Below are 16,824 nucleotides of genomic sequence, written 5' to 3' on the forward strand. Positions count from 1 at the left end.
TTGTCGCTATACAGTTTCATATAAATGGAAGCATACAGTTTATACTCTTTATGCCTGAATTATTCTGCCCAACATAATGTTTTGAGATTCATCCATGGTTGCATGTATCAATTAAATCGTTTTTAATTGCTGAGTAATATTTAATTGCAAGAATTCCATACCCAGTAAAAATAGGCTTAAAAATGAAGGTAGGGGCGTTTGGGTGGCTCAGTTGGTTAAGCAACTGCCTTCGGCTCAGGTCATGATCCTAGGGTCCTAGGATCAAGCCCCACATCGGGCTCTCTGCTCCGTGGGGAGCCTGCTTCTCCCTCTCCCACTCCCCCTGCTTGTGTTCCCTCTCTCGCTATGTCTCTGTCTGTCAAATAAATAAGTAAAATCTTAAAAAAAAAAAAAAAAGGTAAAATTAGGGGCACCTGGGTGGCTCAGTCGTTAAGCGTCTGCCTTCAGCTCAGGTCATGATCCCGGGGTCCTGGGATCAAGCCCCGCATCAGGCTCCCTGCTCAGCAGGAAGCCTGCTTCTCCCTCTCCCAGTCCCCCTGCTTGTGTTCCCTCTCTCGCTATGTCTCTGTCTGTCAAATAAGTAAATAAAATCTTTAAAAAAAAAAATGAAGGTAAAATAAAGGTTAAAAGTACAGGAATGAAAAGAGATAGGTTATGCAAGTAGCACAAAAAAGAGCTGGTGTGTCGGGCGCCTGGGTGGCTCAGTTGGTTAAGCGACTGCCTTCGGCTCAGGTCATGATCCTGGAGTTCCAGGATCGAGTCCCGCATCAAGCTCCCTGCTCAGCAGGGAGTCTGCTTCTCCCTCTGACCCTCCTCCCTCTCATGCTCTGTCTCTCATTCTCTCCCTCTCAAATAAATAAATAAAATCTTTAAAAAAAAAAAGAGCTGGTATGTCTATGTATTATCAGATAAAGTAGATACTTGAGCCAGAAGTATTAATAAATAAAGATAAAGAGTTTATAATGATAAAGGGGTCAATGCACTGGAAAGATAAAACAGTTCTAACCTCTGTACAGTCAGTGACATGTCAAAATACACAAAGCAAAAATTGACAGAACTAAAAGGAGAAATGGATAAATCCACAATTATAATGGGGATTTTAACATGTTTCTTTAACTGACAGCAAGCATTCACAAACATTTGTATGATATAGAACACGATCAACAAATTTGACATAACAGACATAAGTGGAATACTGCACCCAACGTATTTAACAAAATTGGCCATATTTTGAGCCACAAAACAAATTCCAGGTTTCAGAGGATTGAAATCATATAGGTTATATTCTCTAATCATATTGGAATTAAGTTGTAAATCAATTACAGAAATATAATTAGAAAGTCCTTATATGTGTGGAACATAGGAATACATTTCAGAATGACGGTTCAAAGAAATCACAGTGGAAATCAAAATATTTTGAATTGCATGATAATGAAAATACAATCTGTTGAAGCTTATGAGATGCATCTAATATCATGTTTGAAAAAAACTGAATAATCTAAATGAGGACTTAGCGAATTTTTAAAAGTCAGATAGTCACTATTTTTGCCTTGCAAGTCTTGTGCTCTCTGTTGGCAATTAATCAGCTATACCGTTATAATGTGAAGGCAGTTATAGTTGATATGTAAATGAATGAACATGGCTATGTTCCAATAAGGACATGAAGTAGCAGGTACCATCCCACCCCACACTGCTGCCGGGGGTTTATATTAGCACAATTGGGAAAATTGTTTGGCGTTGTCCGCTAAAATTGAACATATGCTTTCCCTATGGTTTAGCACTTCCACTCCAAGAATGTACCGAACTGAAATGAGTATACCAATAGACATGTATAAGAATGTTCAAGACAGAATTAGGGGCACCTAGGTGGCTCAGTCAGTTAAGTATGCATCTCTTGATTTTGGCTCGGGTCATGATCTCAAGGTCATGGGATCAAGCCTGAGTGAGCCTCCTTAACGTTCTTTCTCTCCCTCTCCCTCCCTCTCTCTCTCCTTAAAAAAAAAAAGTGTTCAAGACAGTGTTATCCAAAATAGCCAAGACTGGAACCAACCCAAATGTCCACTGACAGAAAAATAAATAACTTGCAATATAGTCATATAGTGGATTACGTACAGCAGAGAGCTACAGCACATGCCACAGCATGAATACATGGACCTAGTATTTGCAAGAAAGCCAGAAACGAATGTATACTCAAAAAACAAACAGAATTAGTCTGTGGAGTTAGGAGACTATTGTGCTGGAAATGTATTTACTGACCTTGGTGATGGTCACTCAGGTATGGGCCTTTTGATTAATTCATGGAGTTATACATTTGGTTCATAGACTTTGTTTTACTTTAATTTTTTAAAGGCTAATGTGTTTATACATGGTGTGTTAGGGAATATCTTGTCAACCATTGGGCTTCCACTGTGAGGCAGTAGGTTTCAAGCCAGCTTTTTCATTGAGTCTTCCAAGGTCGTCAGTAAGTGTTCTTTTCTTGGGCCACTTTTTCCAGAAAGGAATGTACAATTTCCTGCCTATGGAATCTGAGACTGTCTGCCAGCATTCTGGGAGCTAAGAAGTAGAAGGCAGCCAGAGTCTTGTTCATTATGCTATTTCACTGGCACCCCTTTCCTGTCTTGACCCTGTGCTTGGTGTCTAGTGCCTCTGCCTCAGTGTCTCTTCATAATGGACCTCCACAGGGTGGGTTTTTTTGGAATGGCTGACTGAGCTTAGCAAATTCTCTCCAAAACCAGTGGTAAAATTAGACAAAATTGTCCAGAGCTCCACTCTGCTTGCTAGATGGGGTGCTGCCCAAATCATTCATTGCTTAATAAAGCCAATTAGATCTTCCAAAAAGAATTAGAATTTTCAAAAACAACCATTTAATATCTGGAAATGACCAAAGGAATATAATGATTGGGAACGTTCAGGAAAATCTGGGATTCTGTCACATGAATTAGGCTACCTCTGGTTGGCTGTCCACCCTGCAGGCTGTGGGTTTGAGCCTTTTCCCCTCAAACCATCACTGTTAACCTTTTTTTAATGTTGAGGAAGTGATGCTTGATGAAGTTAGGTAATAGCATCATGTGGCTGGCATATGGTAGAGTGGAGACTTGAACCCAGGCAGTCTGACCTTAGATTCAACAAACTGCACTCACTGGCTCAACACAGCTCTGTTACAGGGATGAAATGAGATAATTGACTTTAGATTGCTTTTCAAATTGTTGGATGCTGGGCGCTTGGGTGGTTCTGTCGTTAAGCGTCTGCCTTCGGTTCAGGTCATGATCCCAGGATCTTGGGATCGAGTCCCACATCGGCCTCCCTGCTGTGCGGGAAGCCTCCTACTCCCTCTCCCACTCCCCCTGCTTGTGTTCCCTCTCTCGCTGTGTCTCTGTCAAACAAATAAAATCTTTTAAGAAAAATTGTTGGATGCCATTAAAATAAATGAGGCATTAGCCTTGAAAAAGATACTAGAGCTTTAATGGAGATATTTCAGCATTTGTAATTGATGATACCTCTTTTCTCATTGTGGGGTTTTTTTCCCCCTAACCTTTTCTCTAGGACTCTTAATGCATTTTCTCTTCATTGCCTGTTTTAACCTTTAACATTACCATGAGCCAGGCAGGAAAAATTTAACAGTTTGTGTTATCCAGTAATTCATATTCAAACAAATAAAAGGAGTTAGAACCTTTGAACATAATAATTTCTGTATCCAGATAGTTAGCTTAACTCTAGTTGTACTTAAAAGGATGGGGCACCTGGTTGGCTCAGTCAGTTAAACGTCCGACTCTTGATTTCGGCTCAGGTCATGATCTCAGGGTCCTGAGATCAAGCCTTATGTTGGGCTCCACGCTCAGTGGGGAATCTGCTTCTCTCCTCCCTCTCCCTCTGCTCTTCGTGCTCACTCATGCGCATGCTCTCTCTCTCAAATCTTTAAAAAAAATAATAAAATTTAAAAATGCAATTAGGAAGGTTCTGTTGTTTACAGTCATAGATGCTAAATTGGTTTGAAACAATGAACTATGTGTAAACTAAAGTTTATGTATAAGGTGAGCAAATTGGTATTTTAAATATTAAATGAAAATTTTACTTAGTTTCGAGTGAAAGTTTTTTCAGATTAATCAGTTGAATAAAACAACTCCCAGTTGTTTTAATAGTAATAGAGATGAGGTGGGAGTAATAGAGATGAGGTGGGAGACCATGATTTCACTTTTTTAAAAATTGGCAGTCAAGATTTCACCAACAGATTTCTCAGACCTAGTATAAGAAAAAGTTGATACTGTTGTCAGATTTTCTCTATTGATTCCCAAAATGTATTATTGGCAAGGCTCACCACGGAAACCTGGCTGTGGGTGCGGGTGCTGCTTGAGATAAGCTAACACACCAGTAGCTTTTCATGCCAAAATTGAATTAAAAGACTGAATGTGATCATGCTTATCTCCTGGTAACCATGTTCTCTGCCTCCTTTTAGACTGGATCAATCTCAGAGATGGACCCATCACTATATCTGACTCCTCTGATGAGGAAGGGGTTCCTATGCTGGTCACCCCAGCTCCTCAGGAACACGACGAAGAGGACCTGGATGATGATGTCATCCTGACAGAAGTGAGTTTCCTTAAACTTACAGTGATGAGGCATTATTGCAAGTTATTGATCTGATTCTTTGGCCCTGCGGCAGTGGTGGTTGGTAGGACAGCTGAGAGCGCCATTTCTGTTGCCCTGTAGCACTCTGTGTGTGCTGTGGTCCTGCATCTCTGAGAGCAGCCCCTTTTCTACCCTAAGTGATGCCCCCATGGGTTTAGAAGCCGTACGTTTGGTCTCTTTCTCAACTTCTGCACTATTGCTGTGACTATTTGTGCACTAGTCTGCACTGTTGGAATTACTACAACCTTATTGTGTATTTTAATATCAGATAGTGCTCATCTCCCCTGTTTAGTCTATTTTTCAGAATCATCCTGGATATTTTTTTGCTTATATTTTTATATAAATTTTGAGCTCAGCTTTTCTAATTCCAGTAGGTAGATCAGTGAATTCAAAACAAATCTTATCGTTAAACTTAACAATTTTTTATAATACCCTTTCTAACTTTTGTTCCATTTGGTCTAGCCTTCCTTTATATCCCTCAGCTAGAGCATTTTGAATTTTTCTTATTATAAATGTTAAACATTTTTGTTAAGTTTCTTCCTGGTATTTTATCTTTTCTGTCACTTTTGTAAATGGCATCTTTTCTTCCACTATACCTTTTAACTACTTTTTTTTTAAATTTAGGAGTCTGTTGGTTTTAATATTAATTTTATATTAATTTCACCTTATCTTTATCATCTGTAGTTGTTTTTCAGTTGACCCTATGAACCTCTCAAGGGATGGCATCTGATCTATCTGCAAATAATGATACTTGCAGTTTCTTCCTTTCTAGTTTTTAAATTTGTCTTTATCTTGTCTAATTATATTAAATAATATCTTCTCAAAAATTTTAATAGTAGGAATAGGAATGAGGAAAATACCCACTGGCGTAAATGGGAATACAGAATACTTCTAGTGTTTCTTCGCTAAGTGAGATGGTGGCTTTTTGCTTGAGATACCCTTTTTTTTTTTAAAGATTTTATTTATTTATTAGAGGGCACCGGTGGGGGAGGAGCAGTGGGAGAGGGAGAACCAGACTCCTACCTGAGCAGGGAGCCTGATGTGAGACTCAGTCCTAGGATTCTGTGATCATGACCTGAGCCGAAGACAGACGCTTAACCAACTGAGCCACCCAGGTGCTCCTGCGATACCATTTTTTAAAGTATGTTAAGGAAGTAGCCATCTACTTTTAAGTTTTTATTAGTGAATATAGAATTCTATCAAATTCCGTTTTAGCATCTGTGGAGATTGTCGTATAATTTTTCTTCGCTCTCTTAATGTAAATTATTTTGCTGTCTCTGGATCGACTCTGTGTGGTAATGGTATTATAATGTAATGGTAATATGCCCTTGGATTCCATTTGCTAAGATTTTATTTAGGGTTTTCTCCAAAGATCTCATGAGTGAGATTGGCCTGTAGTGTATGTGTGTGCCTGTGCTATCTTTGACAGGGTTTTTATAAACATGATTGATTCTGATTTCATAAAAAGAATTTAGAAGTTTTCTTTCTTCTTTGCTTTAATATTACTATTTTAAATAACATTTGAGTTATGTTCCTTACAGATTTGGTAAAATCTGGCATTTGGGCTGTTGCTTTTCTTGGAGGCCAGTTCTTTGAAACTGTCTCAGCTTCCTCTACAGTAATTAACATGTCTAGATTTTCTGTCACTTTTTTTTTTAAGTAGGCTTTGCACCCAGCATGGAGCCCAACGCAGGGCTCAAACTCAATGACCATAAGATTAGTACCTGAGCCGAAATCAGGAGTTAGACACTTAACCGACTGAGATACCCAGGCGTCCCCTTCTGTCACTTTTTTTTTTTTAAAGATTAATTTATTTTAGAGAGTGTAGGAGGGGCAGAGGAGAGAGAGAATCTCAAGCAGACTCTGCACTGAGCATGGAGTCCAGTGCAGGGCTTGATCTCACGACCCTGAGATTACCACCTGAACTGAAACCAAGAGTTGGATGTTTAAGTGACCAAGCCACCCCAGGTGCCCCTTCTCTCCCTTTAATATCAGTTTGTGTGTTTTTTGGGTTTTTTTTTGTTGTTTCTTTAAGGATTTTATTTATTTATTTGAAAGAGAGAGACACGGCGAGAGAGGGAACACAAGCAGGGGGAGTGGGAGAGGGAGAAGCAGGCTTCCCACTGAGCAGGGAGCCCGATGTGGGACTCGATCCCAGGATACTGGGATCGTGACCTGAGCCGAGAACTGAGTTCTCAACAACTGAGCCACCCAGGCACCCCTTAATATCAATTTTGTTCACTGATATTTTCCTACAAAATAATTTCTTTAGTTTTTTTAATGTATTTAATAAAATTAAATAACCTGTTGTCCTCTCTCTGTCCTCTGAGTCTGTGGTTCCTCCATTTTCCTTTTCTATTTTGTGTACTTGTGTTTTATCCCCTTTCCCTGATTTGATGAACTGACATTACCTTCCTTCCTCCCCTCTTCTCCCTCCTTCACCAAAGAAACTGTTTTGAGATTCGTGTTCTAGTGCTACCATTTGTTTTCTTGCTAATCAGTTTCTGCTTTTGTCTTGAATGCTTTCCTTCTGCTTTAGCATATTTAACATGCTTCTTTGGCATTTATTTTATGGTCCTTTTACTAACTTCGTGAGTTGGTCATTCTTCTTTTATATTTATTATTATTTTACTTATTGCCATGTAATGTATCACCTCAAAACTTAATGGCTCAAAACAACTGCAGTCATTTGTTTCTGTGGATCAGGAATTTGAGAAGGGCTCAGCTGGATTATTCTAGCTTGGGACGTCTTGTGTGGCTGTTGTCAGATGGTGCTGGAGCTGGGGCAGCAGGGGACTGGAGCAGCTAGAAGCCAACAGGCATTGCTTTTATCGGGGCTTCTACATAGGATCTCTCTCCCTTTTTATTTTTATTTTTTTTTAAGATTTTATTTCTTTATTTGAGAGAGAGAATGAGAGATAGAAAGCACGAGAGGGAAGAGGGTCAGAGGGAGAAGCAGACTCGCTGCTGAGCAGGGAGCCCGATGCGGGACTCGATCCCGGGACTCCAGGATCATGACCTGAGCCGAAGGCAGTCGCTTAACCAACTGAGCCACCCAGGCGCCCCCTCTCCCTTTTTAAAACAACTTTTTTGAGATATAATTCACATACCATACAGTTTATTCATCTAAAATATACAGTTTGGGGCACCTGGGTGGCTCAGTCAGTTAAATGTCCAACTCTTAGCTCAGGTCTTGATGTCAGGGTCATGCATTCAAGCCCACACTGGGCTGCACACTGGGCATGGAGCCTACTTAAAAAAAGAGAAGTATATATAGGTCAGTAGTTTTTCATGTATTTACAGAGTTTTACAGCCATCAACACAATTTTAGGACGTTTTCATTATCCCAAAAGGAAACCCTATGCCCATTAACAGTGATTGCTAACCCCCCTCACCCTGACACCACCATCCTCTGCACCCCTCCCTAGGCAACCACTAATTTACTTTCTGTCTGTATATATGTGCCTCTCTTATGGACATTTCATATGAATGGGATCATACAATATTTGATTTTATTTGTGACCAGCTTCTTTCATTCAACATAATGTCTTCAAGATTCATCTGTGATGTAGCATAAGTAAGTACTTCCTTTTTATTGCCAAATAGTATTCCATTGTATGGATGTACCACATGTTGTTTATCCATTCATCAATTGATGGACATATGGAATGCTTCCACTTTTTGCTGTTATGACTAATGCTGCTATGAACATTCATGTAGCAGTTTTTGTGTGGACATATTTTTTTTTTCCTGGTTATTGTCTTAGTCCATTCCGGCTACTATAACAAAATACCACTGGGTAGCTTATAAACAACAAATTTATTGCTCACAGTTCTGGAGGCTGGGAAGTCCAAGATCAAGACGCCAGCATGGTTGTGTTCTAATGTAGAAGACCCTCTTTCTGGTTCAAAGCTAGCACCTCTCACTGTGTCCTCACATGGTAGAAGAGGCTAGGGATCTCGCTGGAGCCTCTTCTACAAAAGCACTAATCCCATTCATGAGGATTCATGAGGGTCAGGAAGACTGACCCGAACATTAAGACCATAGCAGTTATACCCCTAGGAATGGAATTGCTGGATCATATAATAACTCTGTTTTATTCTACCAGACTATTTTCCATAGCAGATGCACTGTCGTACATTCCCACCAGCAGTGAATGAGGGTTCCAGTTTCTCCATATTCTCTCAAACAATTGTTAGTTATATCTTTTTCATTACTGCCATCCTTATGGATGTGAAGTGGTATCTCATGGTTTTGAATTGCGTTTCCCTATGGCCAGTGTTATTTAGCCTCTTTTGATGTGCTTATTGACATTTGCATATCTTCTTTGGAGAAATGCCTATGCAGATCATGTGCCCATTTTTAAACAGGATTGTCTTTGTATTATTGAATCTTTGTATATTCATAGTGACCCTTATCAGATACCTGATTTGCATATATTTTCTCTCATTCTTTGAATTGTCTTTTCACTATTTGATGGTGTCCTTTGAAGCATAAAAGTTTTAAACTTTGATGAAATTCAGTTTATTCTTTTGTCAGTTGTTTTTGGTGTCAGGTCTAATACATGTGATCTGTTTTAAGGACTTGTTCAGGCTTCCTCACACACAGAGGTGCCTCAACATTAATATAAATTAGTACTTTAGATTCTTCCTGGATAAAGACTTTAGAACACTTTAACTCTATTTACCTACCAAATTAAATACTGTTCTTTAAATATATCTTAATTCTGTATACATTTTTTTTAAACTCTACACAATCTTTTTTGTTTTATATGATCAGCATCCACTTCATTTCCTCCAAATATTTCCCTTTTTTGTTGTTCTTCATTACTTTCTGCATCTTGCAGATTATTTTTCTTCTACCTAAAGAACACTCCTTAGGGCGCCTGGGTGGCTCAGTTGGTTAAGCGACTGCCTTCGGCTCAGGTCATGATCCTGGAGTCCCTGGATCGAGTCCCGCATCGGGCTCCCTGCTTGTCAGGAGTCTGCTTCTCCCTCTGACCCTCCCCCCTCTCATGTGCTCGCTCTCTCTCTCTCTCTCTCTCATTCTTTCTGTCTCAAAGAAAGAAAGAAAGAACACTCCTTAGGACTTATCTTTTCACTCAGCATAAAATTCTTTGTGGTAGTTATTTTCTTTTAACACTAGGAATGTATTATTCCAGTGTTTTCTGGCTTTCATTTTTGTGTTGAAAAGTCAGTCTTATTTTTGCTTTTGAAGGCAATATGTGCTTTTAAGAATTTATATTTGATTTCTGAAGTCTTCCTGTGCTTAACTTAGGTTTCTGTCATTTGGGGTTTTTTAATTCATCCTGCTTAGATCTTCAAAACAAATCAAGCCACTGTCCTTCCTGAATATTTGTATTTTGTCTTCAAATATTGCTTCTTATCTCTCTCTTTCAGAACTCCACTTACATAGTTGGTAAAACCTTTTCACCATAGTCTTTATTTCTACTGTTTTCTTACCTAATTTTCAATCATTTTGTATCTATTCCTTATTTAGACTGCTTCCCTTTTTTTTTTTTTTTAAGATTTTATTTATTTGAGAGAGAGTGCACATGTTAGGGGGAGGGACAGAGGAAGAGGGAGAAGCAGACTCCCCACTGAGCAGGGAGCCTGAGGCGGGGCTCCATCCCAGGACCCCGGGATCATGACCTGAGCTGAAAGCTGACACTTAACCAACTGAGCCACCCAGGTGCCCCTCACATTTGTTTTTCTTTTTTGTTTGTTTGTTTTATTTGTCAGAAAAGGAGAGCACAAGCAGGGGGAGTGGCAGGCAGAGGGAGAAGCAGGCTCCCCACTGAGCCAGAAGTCCAATGCGGGACTCAGTCCCAGGATCCTGGCATCATGACCTGAGCTGAAGCAGACACTTAACCGACTGAGCCACCCAGGCATCCCTTAACATTTGTTTTTCAAACAAGGTTGGGGGACAAGCAATTTCAGATGGAGGGATTTAAACTATCCAAGCTAGGATTCATTTCCAGGGAGGTCCAGCATATTTCCAGTTCACCCTTGAATTTGAGATTTACCAGAACCCTTCCCTGTGGTGAGTTCTGAATTCCACCTTTGGTGCCCATAGCTCCTCAGTAAGGATGTCAGAAGTGTTGTTTGTCGTCTTATCTTCAGCCGGACCTGGAATTAGCAAATGTAGCTATAAGAGAAAAATACCCCAGTGTGGGGCTCATTTTACTGGACTTCTTCCTGGTTCCTGTCCCCCTATATATCTGAGGCCTTCAAGTAGATGTTTGATGTTGCTTTGATATTTTGACCAAGTTTTCTGCTTTTACTCAGTAGAAGCGTTGTTCTGAATGATCTAGCTAGCATGTTGTTACTAGAAACAGAAGTCCACTTTTGTGCCCTTACCCATGTGCTTTCTGAATCACTGTGTGCCAATAACTTATGTGATCGAGTGTATGGTTGGGTTTTGCTTTAGGGGTTCTTTTTAAAGAGACTTTTAAATTTAATAGAGGAATTGATCTCTTTTATATTAAATTATTTAATCACTACATCCAAGGTAGGGCTCAAACTCACAACCCCAAGATCAAGAGTCATACACTCCCCTGAGCCAGTAAGGTGCCCCTCATTTATATTTATTAATGTGACTATTACAATTTGTTTTTAGTTCTCTCATAGTATTTCTTTTGCTTTACATTTTTACTGCTTTTAAAAATAATCTTTCAGGGATACCTGGGTGGCTCATTAGGTTAAGCATCCGACTCGATTTCAGTTCACATCATGATTTCATGGTCATGGGATCAAGCCCTGTCAGGCTCTACACTCAGCAGGGAGTCTGCTTAAGGTTCCCTCTCTCTTCTTCCTCTGCCTCTCTTCCCGACTCATATGCTCTCATGCTCTCTCTCAAAAATAAATAAATCTTTTTAAAAATAATTATCTTTCACTATATATTCCCTGCATCTTGGAGGTTTTGTTTTTACTTATTTTGAGGCCATGTTCTAGCTGATAATTTGAAAAAAAATTTTTTTTAATTTTTCTTTTTTTTTGAAAGCTTTTTATCCTTAGTTTTATTCTTTTTAGTTCTTCTGGTATTACTTTTATAGTTTCAAATGTTGTCCTTACATGTATCAGTTGATTTATCAGCTTTAAGTGTATTTTTGGACCCCTGGCTTCTTCACTTCACCTCCCAGCTTTTGATGATTACCTTATTTCTACTCAACCATGATTTAAAATGTTTATATTAAAGAGATAATTATTTTATTACTTCTTTGTGTTCTTGTTTCTGTTTTGTCACTATTTTACCTGCTGTGTAGTACTAATTTTCTAATTATGTTACTTATCTGCCATTTCTTTTTTTAAAAGTTGGATGTCTTTATATAGTTTCTGGTTGTTTTTTTATTACTCAACTTTGAATGCGATTGAAGTTTTCCTGGACCAGCTCTTTGTAGGCAGTTACGTTAGGGAAAGGCTCAGGCACTGTTGCTGACTAGCAGTTCTCTTACCAGAGGGCGGGTGTGTGCACACGTGTGCATGTGCGTGTGCACAAGGGGTGTTTGTGCACGTGGACTTATGTTTATATAGCCTTCTCTTCTTAGGACCTGGCAGAGATTGCTGGTTCCACAGAAGCCCTTTTCAAAGTTTCTGTCCATCCTGTGTCACTGACAGCCTGCCCCCCCCATACACACACACACACACACACACACACACACACACACACACACACACACACACACACACACACACACACACACACAGGTGTTTGTTCCCTTCTAGTCTAAGCTCCTCAGAAACTCCTGTCAAATGAAGTGGCAGTTCCCCTTGTTCCAAACAGGGTATTGGTCTTGTCCTCCTAGGGCACAACACTGTCTTTGGAAAACTTTCTGCCTTTCTGAAGCTTTCTCTTCCTTATCTGAAGTCTGTAGTTGTACTTCTGTCACTGCATTTATCAGCTCCTCCTCTTACATGTTGTGATTTGCGATTGCATATGTCTGCTGGTTTCATCAAAGATTTTCAGTTCTGTGTCTCATTCTTCTCCCTGGATCGGGGTGATTTCAGAGGAGAGAAAGGTCAGAGGCATCTATATTCTGTTATCTTACAGTTGGACATCCATTTCAATTAAACTTCTCTCTTGGGCATAAACTGTAGAATGTCTCTGATTTTTTTCTTTTTATGTTATAAGCAATGTGGCAGTGAGTATCTGATATATATGTGCCCTTTAGATACATAAGGGTTTATAGAATAGATATAAAAATGTTGTACTGATAGATCCAAAAGGTTGTACTGATAGATCCTAAGGATATACATTTTTAATTTAGTCAGTAATGCCAAATTGTTTTCCTAAATTCTCCAGCAGTGAATGATAGCCTGAGAGTTTTCCTACATCCTTATCACTGCTTGATATTATCTAACTAAAAACTCTGCCAGTCTTATGGGGGCTGGGGGTCTTTTTTTAATTTGCATTTTGCTAACTACTAATGAAGCTTAAATTCTTTCCATATTTTTTAACAGTCCTCATTCCTCTGCTGTTTTGTCATTCTTTCATTATTTCCTCTGCTATGTAGTTATTTTTTAGTGGTCTCAGGTGAAATTATAATTCAAACTATAACTCAGGTTCCAGTCTGTGAATGGCTACTCTGATTCTTACAGTTGTGATCAAATTTCAGTGTTAAGAGAAATGTTGAGAATAGGTTTTGTTGGGTAGGGTGTTTTGGGTTTTGTTTCTTTCCCATCCTGTCTCCAAAGCTCAACATAAGTACACAAGGAGACATAGACCTAGGAAAGAAATTGAATTATTATTAAAATTTCATTTTTTCTTAGACAAATAAACCTCAGACATCACGACCCAATCTCATCAAACCAGCTGCCCAGTGGCAAGATCTCAAAAGATTGGGAGAAGAAAGGCCTAAAAAGTCTAGAACAGCCTTTGAATCAGATAAGAACGGCTATTTTTCAGTGTGTAACAGCTCATTGTTTGATTCTGGGGCACAGGATGATTCTGAGGATGACTACGGTGAATTTCTGGATCTTGGGCCTCCTGGAGTTTCTGAATTCATTAAGCCAAGTGGCCAAACAGAAAGAGAACCCAAACCTGGACCAAGTCATAACCAAGCAGCAAATGACATCGTCAACCCGAGATCAGAGCAGAAAATCGTTATCTTGGAAGAAGGTAGCCTTCTTTTACCAGAAGGTGATCCTCTAGACACTCAGAACCAGTCATCTGAAGATTCAGAGACAGAGCTTTTATCAAACCTTGAAGAATCTACTGCTATCCTAGATGATCAAGCCATCGGAGAAGACTGCTGGTTAGACCATCCTTACTTCCAATCCCTAAACCAACAGCCCCGTGAGAGAACAAACCAGGTTGTTCCTCAGAAGCGGCAGCCTGAAGCAGAACTGGGCCCGTTGTTGTATCAACATGAACCCCCAGGGCTGGCTTTTCCAAGGCCAGTTTTTCCAAGACCAGAACCCCAGCAGGATGGGATTCCAGGCCCTTCTTCTCCTCAGCCTGCCCATCCTCTAGGAGAGCTTGAAGACCAACAATTAGCAATAGATGATGAAGAGCCAGGACCAGCCTTTCCACCACCAGGATCTCAGGAGCCCAATTTGGAAAACCTTTGGGGGCAAGAAGCTACTGAGGTAGATCAAGAACTCGTTGCACTTTTAGTGAAAGAAACAGTAAGTTTTATTTTATTTAAGTGAATAATTACACTAAATGTACTGAGTTTTCTTTTACTGCAAAATCACGACGGGGCGGGGGAGGGCACTTCATTTTCCTAAGGGATCTATAGCTGGATACCAGGAGAAGAAAGACTCTGAAGATAGGAAAATTAAATCAGTCATCCTAATCTATCCTTAACCCCACAGCAAGCCCTCTGGGATTCTAGCTGTAGATCATGGGTACCCTGGTGCTGTCATATGAGCAGTGCCCCTGGTTTTAAAAAGGTTTTGAGTTAATTCCAATTCAGACCCATAAGGCAGGTTTATAAGATTACCTAGAGCTGCACTGTCCAATGTGGTAGTTTCATGTACCTGTTTAAATGTAAGTGTCTTACAATTAAATAAAATTTAAAATTCTATTTCCAGTGGTACTAATCACATTTAAAGTGCCTAATAGTCACATGGGGCTGAAGAGCTACCATACTGGAAATCACAGAATAGAGTATTTCCATCATTGTATGAAGTTCTTTTGGATATCCCTCATATAGAGTGTGATGCAGGGCTGTGAGTTCTGGCTCAGCTGCTCATTGCCTTTGAGCAGGCTTTTAACCCTTCTTCCCCCAGGTGTTTTCATCTGGCACACTAGCTCATGTGCATTTTAAGAGGTAGCGCTTTACTCCTTTTCGGACTCCTTTTGCCTGGGCAGAGATGTTCAGCGTTAATTGAAAGAGTGAAGAACGGGGGGACGAGCCATGAGAGACTATGGACTCCGAGAAACAAACTGAGGGTTTTAGAGGGGAGGGGTTCGGGGGGATGGGTTAGCCTGGTGATGGGTATTAAAGAGGGCACGTTCTGCATGGAGCACTGGGTGTTATATGAAGACAATGAATCATGGAACACTACATCAAAAACTAATGATGTATGGTGATTAACATAACAATAAATAAAAAAAAACTAATGATGTATGGTGATTAACATAACATAATAAAAGTAAAAAAAAAAAAAAGGACACGAAGAATGGATATGCAAAGTGGCAGAGGACCAGATAATCTCTAGGGTCTTTTCTAGAGTCCACAGTCTATGCAGACACGTACGTCTACGCACAGACCTGCCTTACAGCCCCTTTCTCGTCTTGAGTCATTTTACTTTTTGCCATCTGGTTTTTATTGCTATTTGAAACCATTCTTGTGGATAAAAAATAATGTTTTTATTCCTTTTCAGGAGGCAAGATTTCCAGATGTTGCAAATGGGTATATTGAGGAGATAATTCATTTGAAGAATTATTATGATTTGAATGTGTAAGTACACCACATGCCTTTTGTTTTTCTTACTGTAGTGAAATACACATAATATAAAAATCTACTGTTTTTACCATTTTTAAGTGTACAGATCAGTGGCATTAATTATCTCCACATTTTTGCACAACCATCGCCACCATCCCCAGAACATTTTCATCTTCCCAAAATGGAACTGTCCCCATTAAACATTAACTCCTTATCCCCCGCCCCTCCACCCCCAGCCCCTGGGACCTACACTTCTACTTTCTGTCTCTCTGAATTTGACTACTCCAGGGACTTCATAATAGAATAACACGGTATTTATCCTTTTGTGACTGGCTTACTTCGCTTAGCATTATGTTTTCTTTAATGATCCTGTTAGAGTTCTAATTTTAGTCATGTACAGACTTTTCTGGGTTTTACTTAATACTGCATGGTTATGGAATTAAGGTGTTTTGTTAATTCTGAGCATTGATACTACGTGTTTTGGTCAGGTGGTTTAAAGACATTTTCTTCCCTATATTTGTAACAAAGTGTTCTGCAACCACTCTGCCTGTTTGGAGAAGTGTATGGAAGTGTTTCTTTAGTGTTTATCACAAAAATGATAACTATAATTTTTAAAAAATAGAAGTGTCCCAAAGAAAACAAAAGTATGTCCTTTTCCTTTTACACTCTTTTCCCTCCTAGTCTGCAGAGGTAAAACCATTGTAAATTTGTGAGGAACGTAGAATATTGAAACTAATAAAATTTTCAGTTAATTAATACAGATTACATCCATCGAACAGAAGAGGTAGTATACCTAAACCTCTGTCCTCAAAAGATTATGCCCAGCACTATAATACTCAGCCCAGAGTGCAAGTGAGAGCTGTTCCCTGCCACGGCCAAGTGGGAAGAGCCCCATTTCCCAGGTCAGGAGCCAGAGGAGATGCTCTGTTCTAATTCATACAAAGACACTGTTGGTGCCAGTGGCTACCCTGTCTTGTCGCCCTCTATCCGGGGATAGCCACTGTGACCCGGCTTGTTTGTTTGTTTTAAGATTTTATTTTTTTGATTCTAAGTTACTGTAGACTTAAAGTTTTTATATAAGTGGTATTTTAAAATGAGTTAAAACCTTTTTTGTTTTTGGTACTGAATTATCCTATGTTTGACCAGTAGAAACCTCTTAAGATGCATCTGTATCATTTTGACATGGCCCAGTTAGTCTGAGCATGCCCTTGCTTTGTAAAATACAGAGTTGCTTGGGCTTACCTTGAATGTTTCTGCCCTAAACCTGGAATGTGGTCATTTCTCCAAGAAACCCGGGTTTTTGCCAC

General features: G+C 39.6%; 1 protein-coding gene across 7 annotated transcripts in view; it reads left to right on the forward strand.

The window, feature by feature from the left end:
* Nucleotides 1-16,824, forward strand: part of RNF216 (ring finger protein 216) — a 151,147-nt gene that overhangs the window by 19,541 nt on the left and 114,782 nt on the right. For 5 of the 7 annotated variants that reach the window (XM_027610514.2, XM_027610521.1, XM_027610516.2 and 2 more), the window contains 3 exons: nt 4,454-4,587; nt 13,395-14,252; nt 15,456-15,532. In XM_027610514.2, coding sequence (XP_027466315.1) covers nt 4,454-4,587; nt 13,395-14,252; nt 15,456-15,532 — 1,069 coding nt within the window. The remainder of the gene's footprint in view (nt 1-4,453; nt 4,588-13,394; nt 14,253-15,455; nt 15,533-16,824) is intronic. The other 2 variants (XM_027610518.2, XM_027610520.2) reach the window with 1 other exon arrangement.

Source organism: Zalophus californianus, chromosome 10, assembly GCF_009762305.2.
Source record: "Zalophus californianus isolate mZalCal1 chromosome 10, mZalCal1.pri.v2, whole genome shotgun sequence".
Taxonomy (NCBI): Eukaryota; Metazoa; Chordata; class Mammalia; order Carnivora; family Otariidae; genus Zalophus; species Zalophus californianus.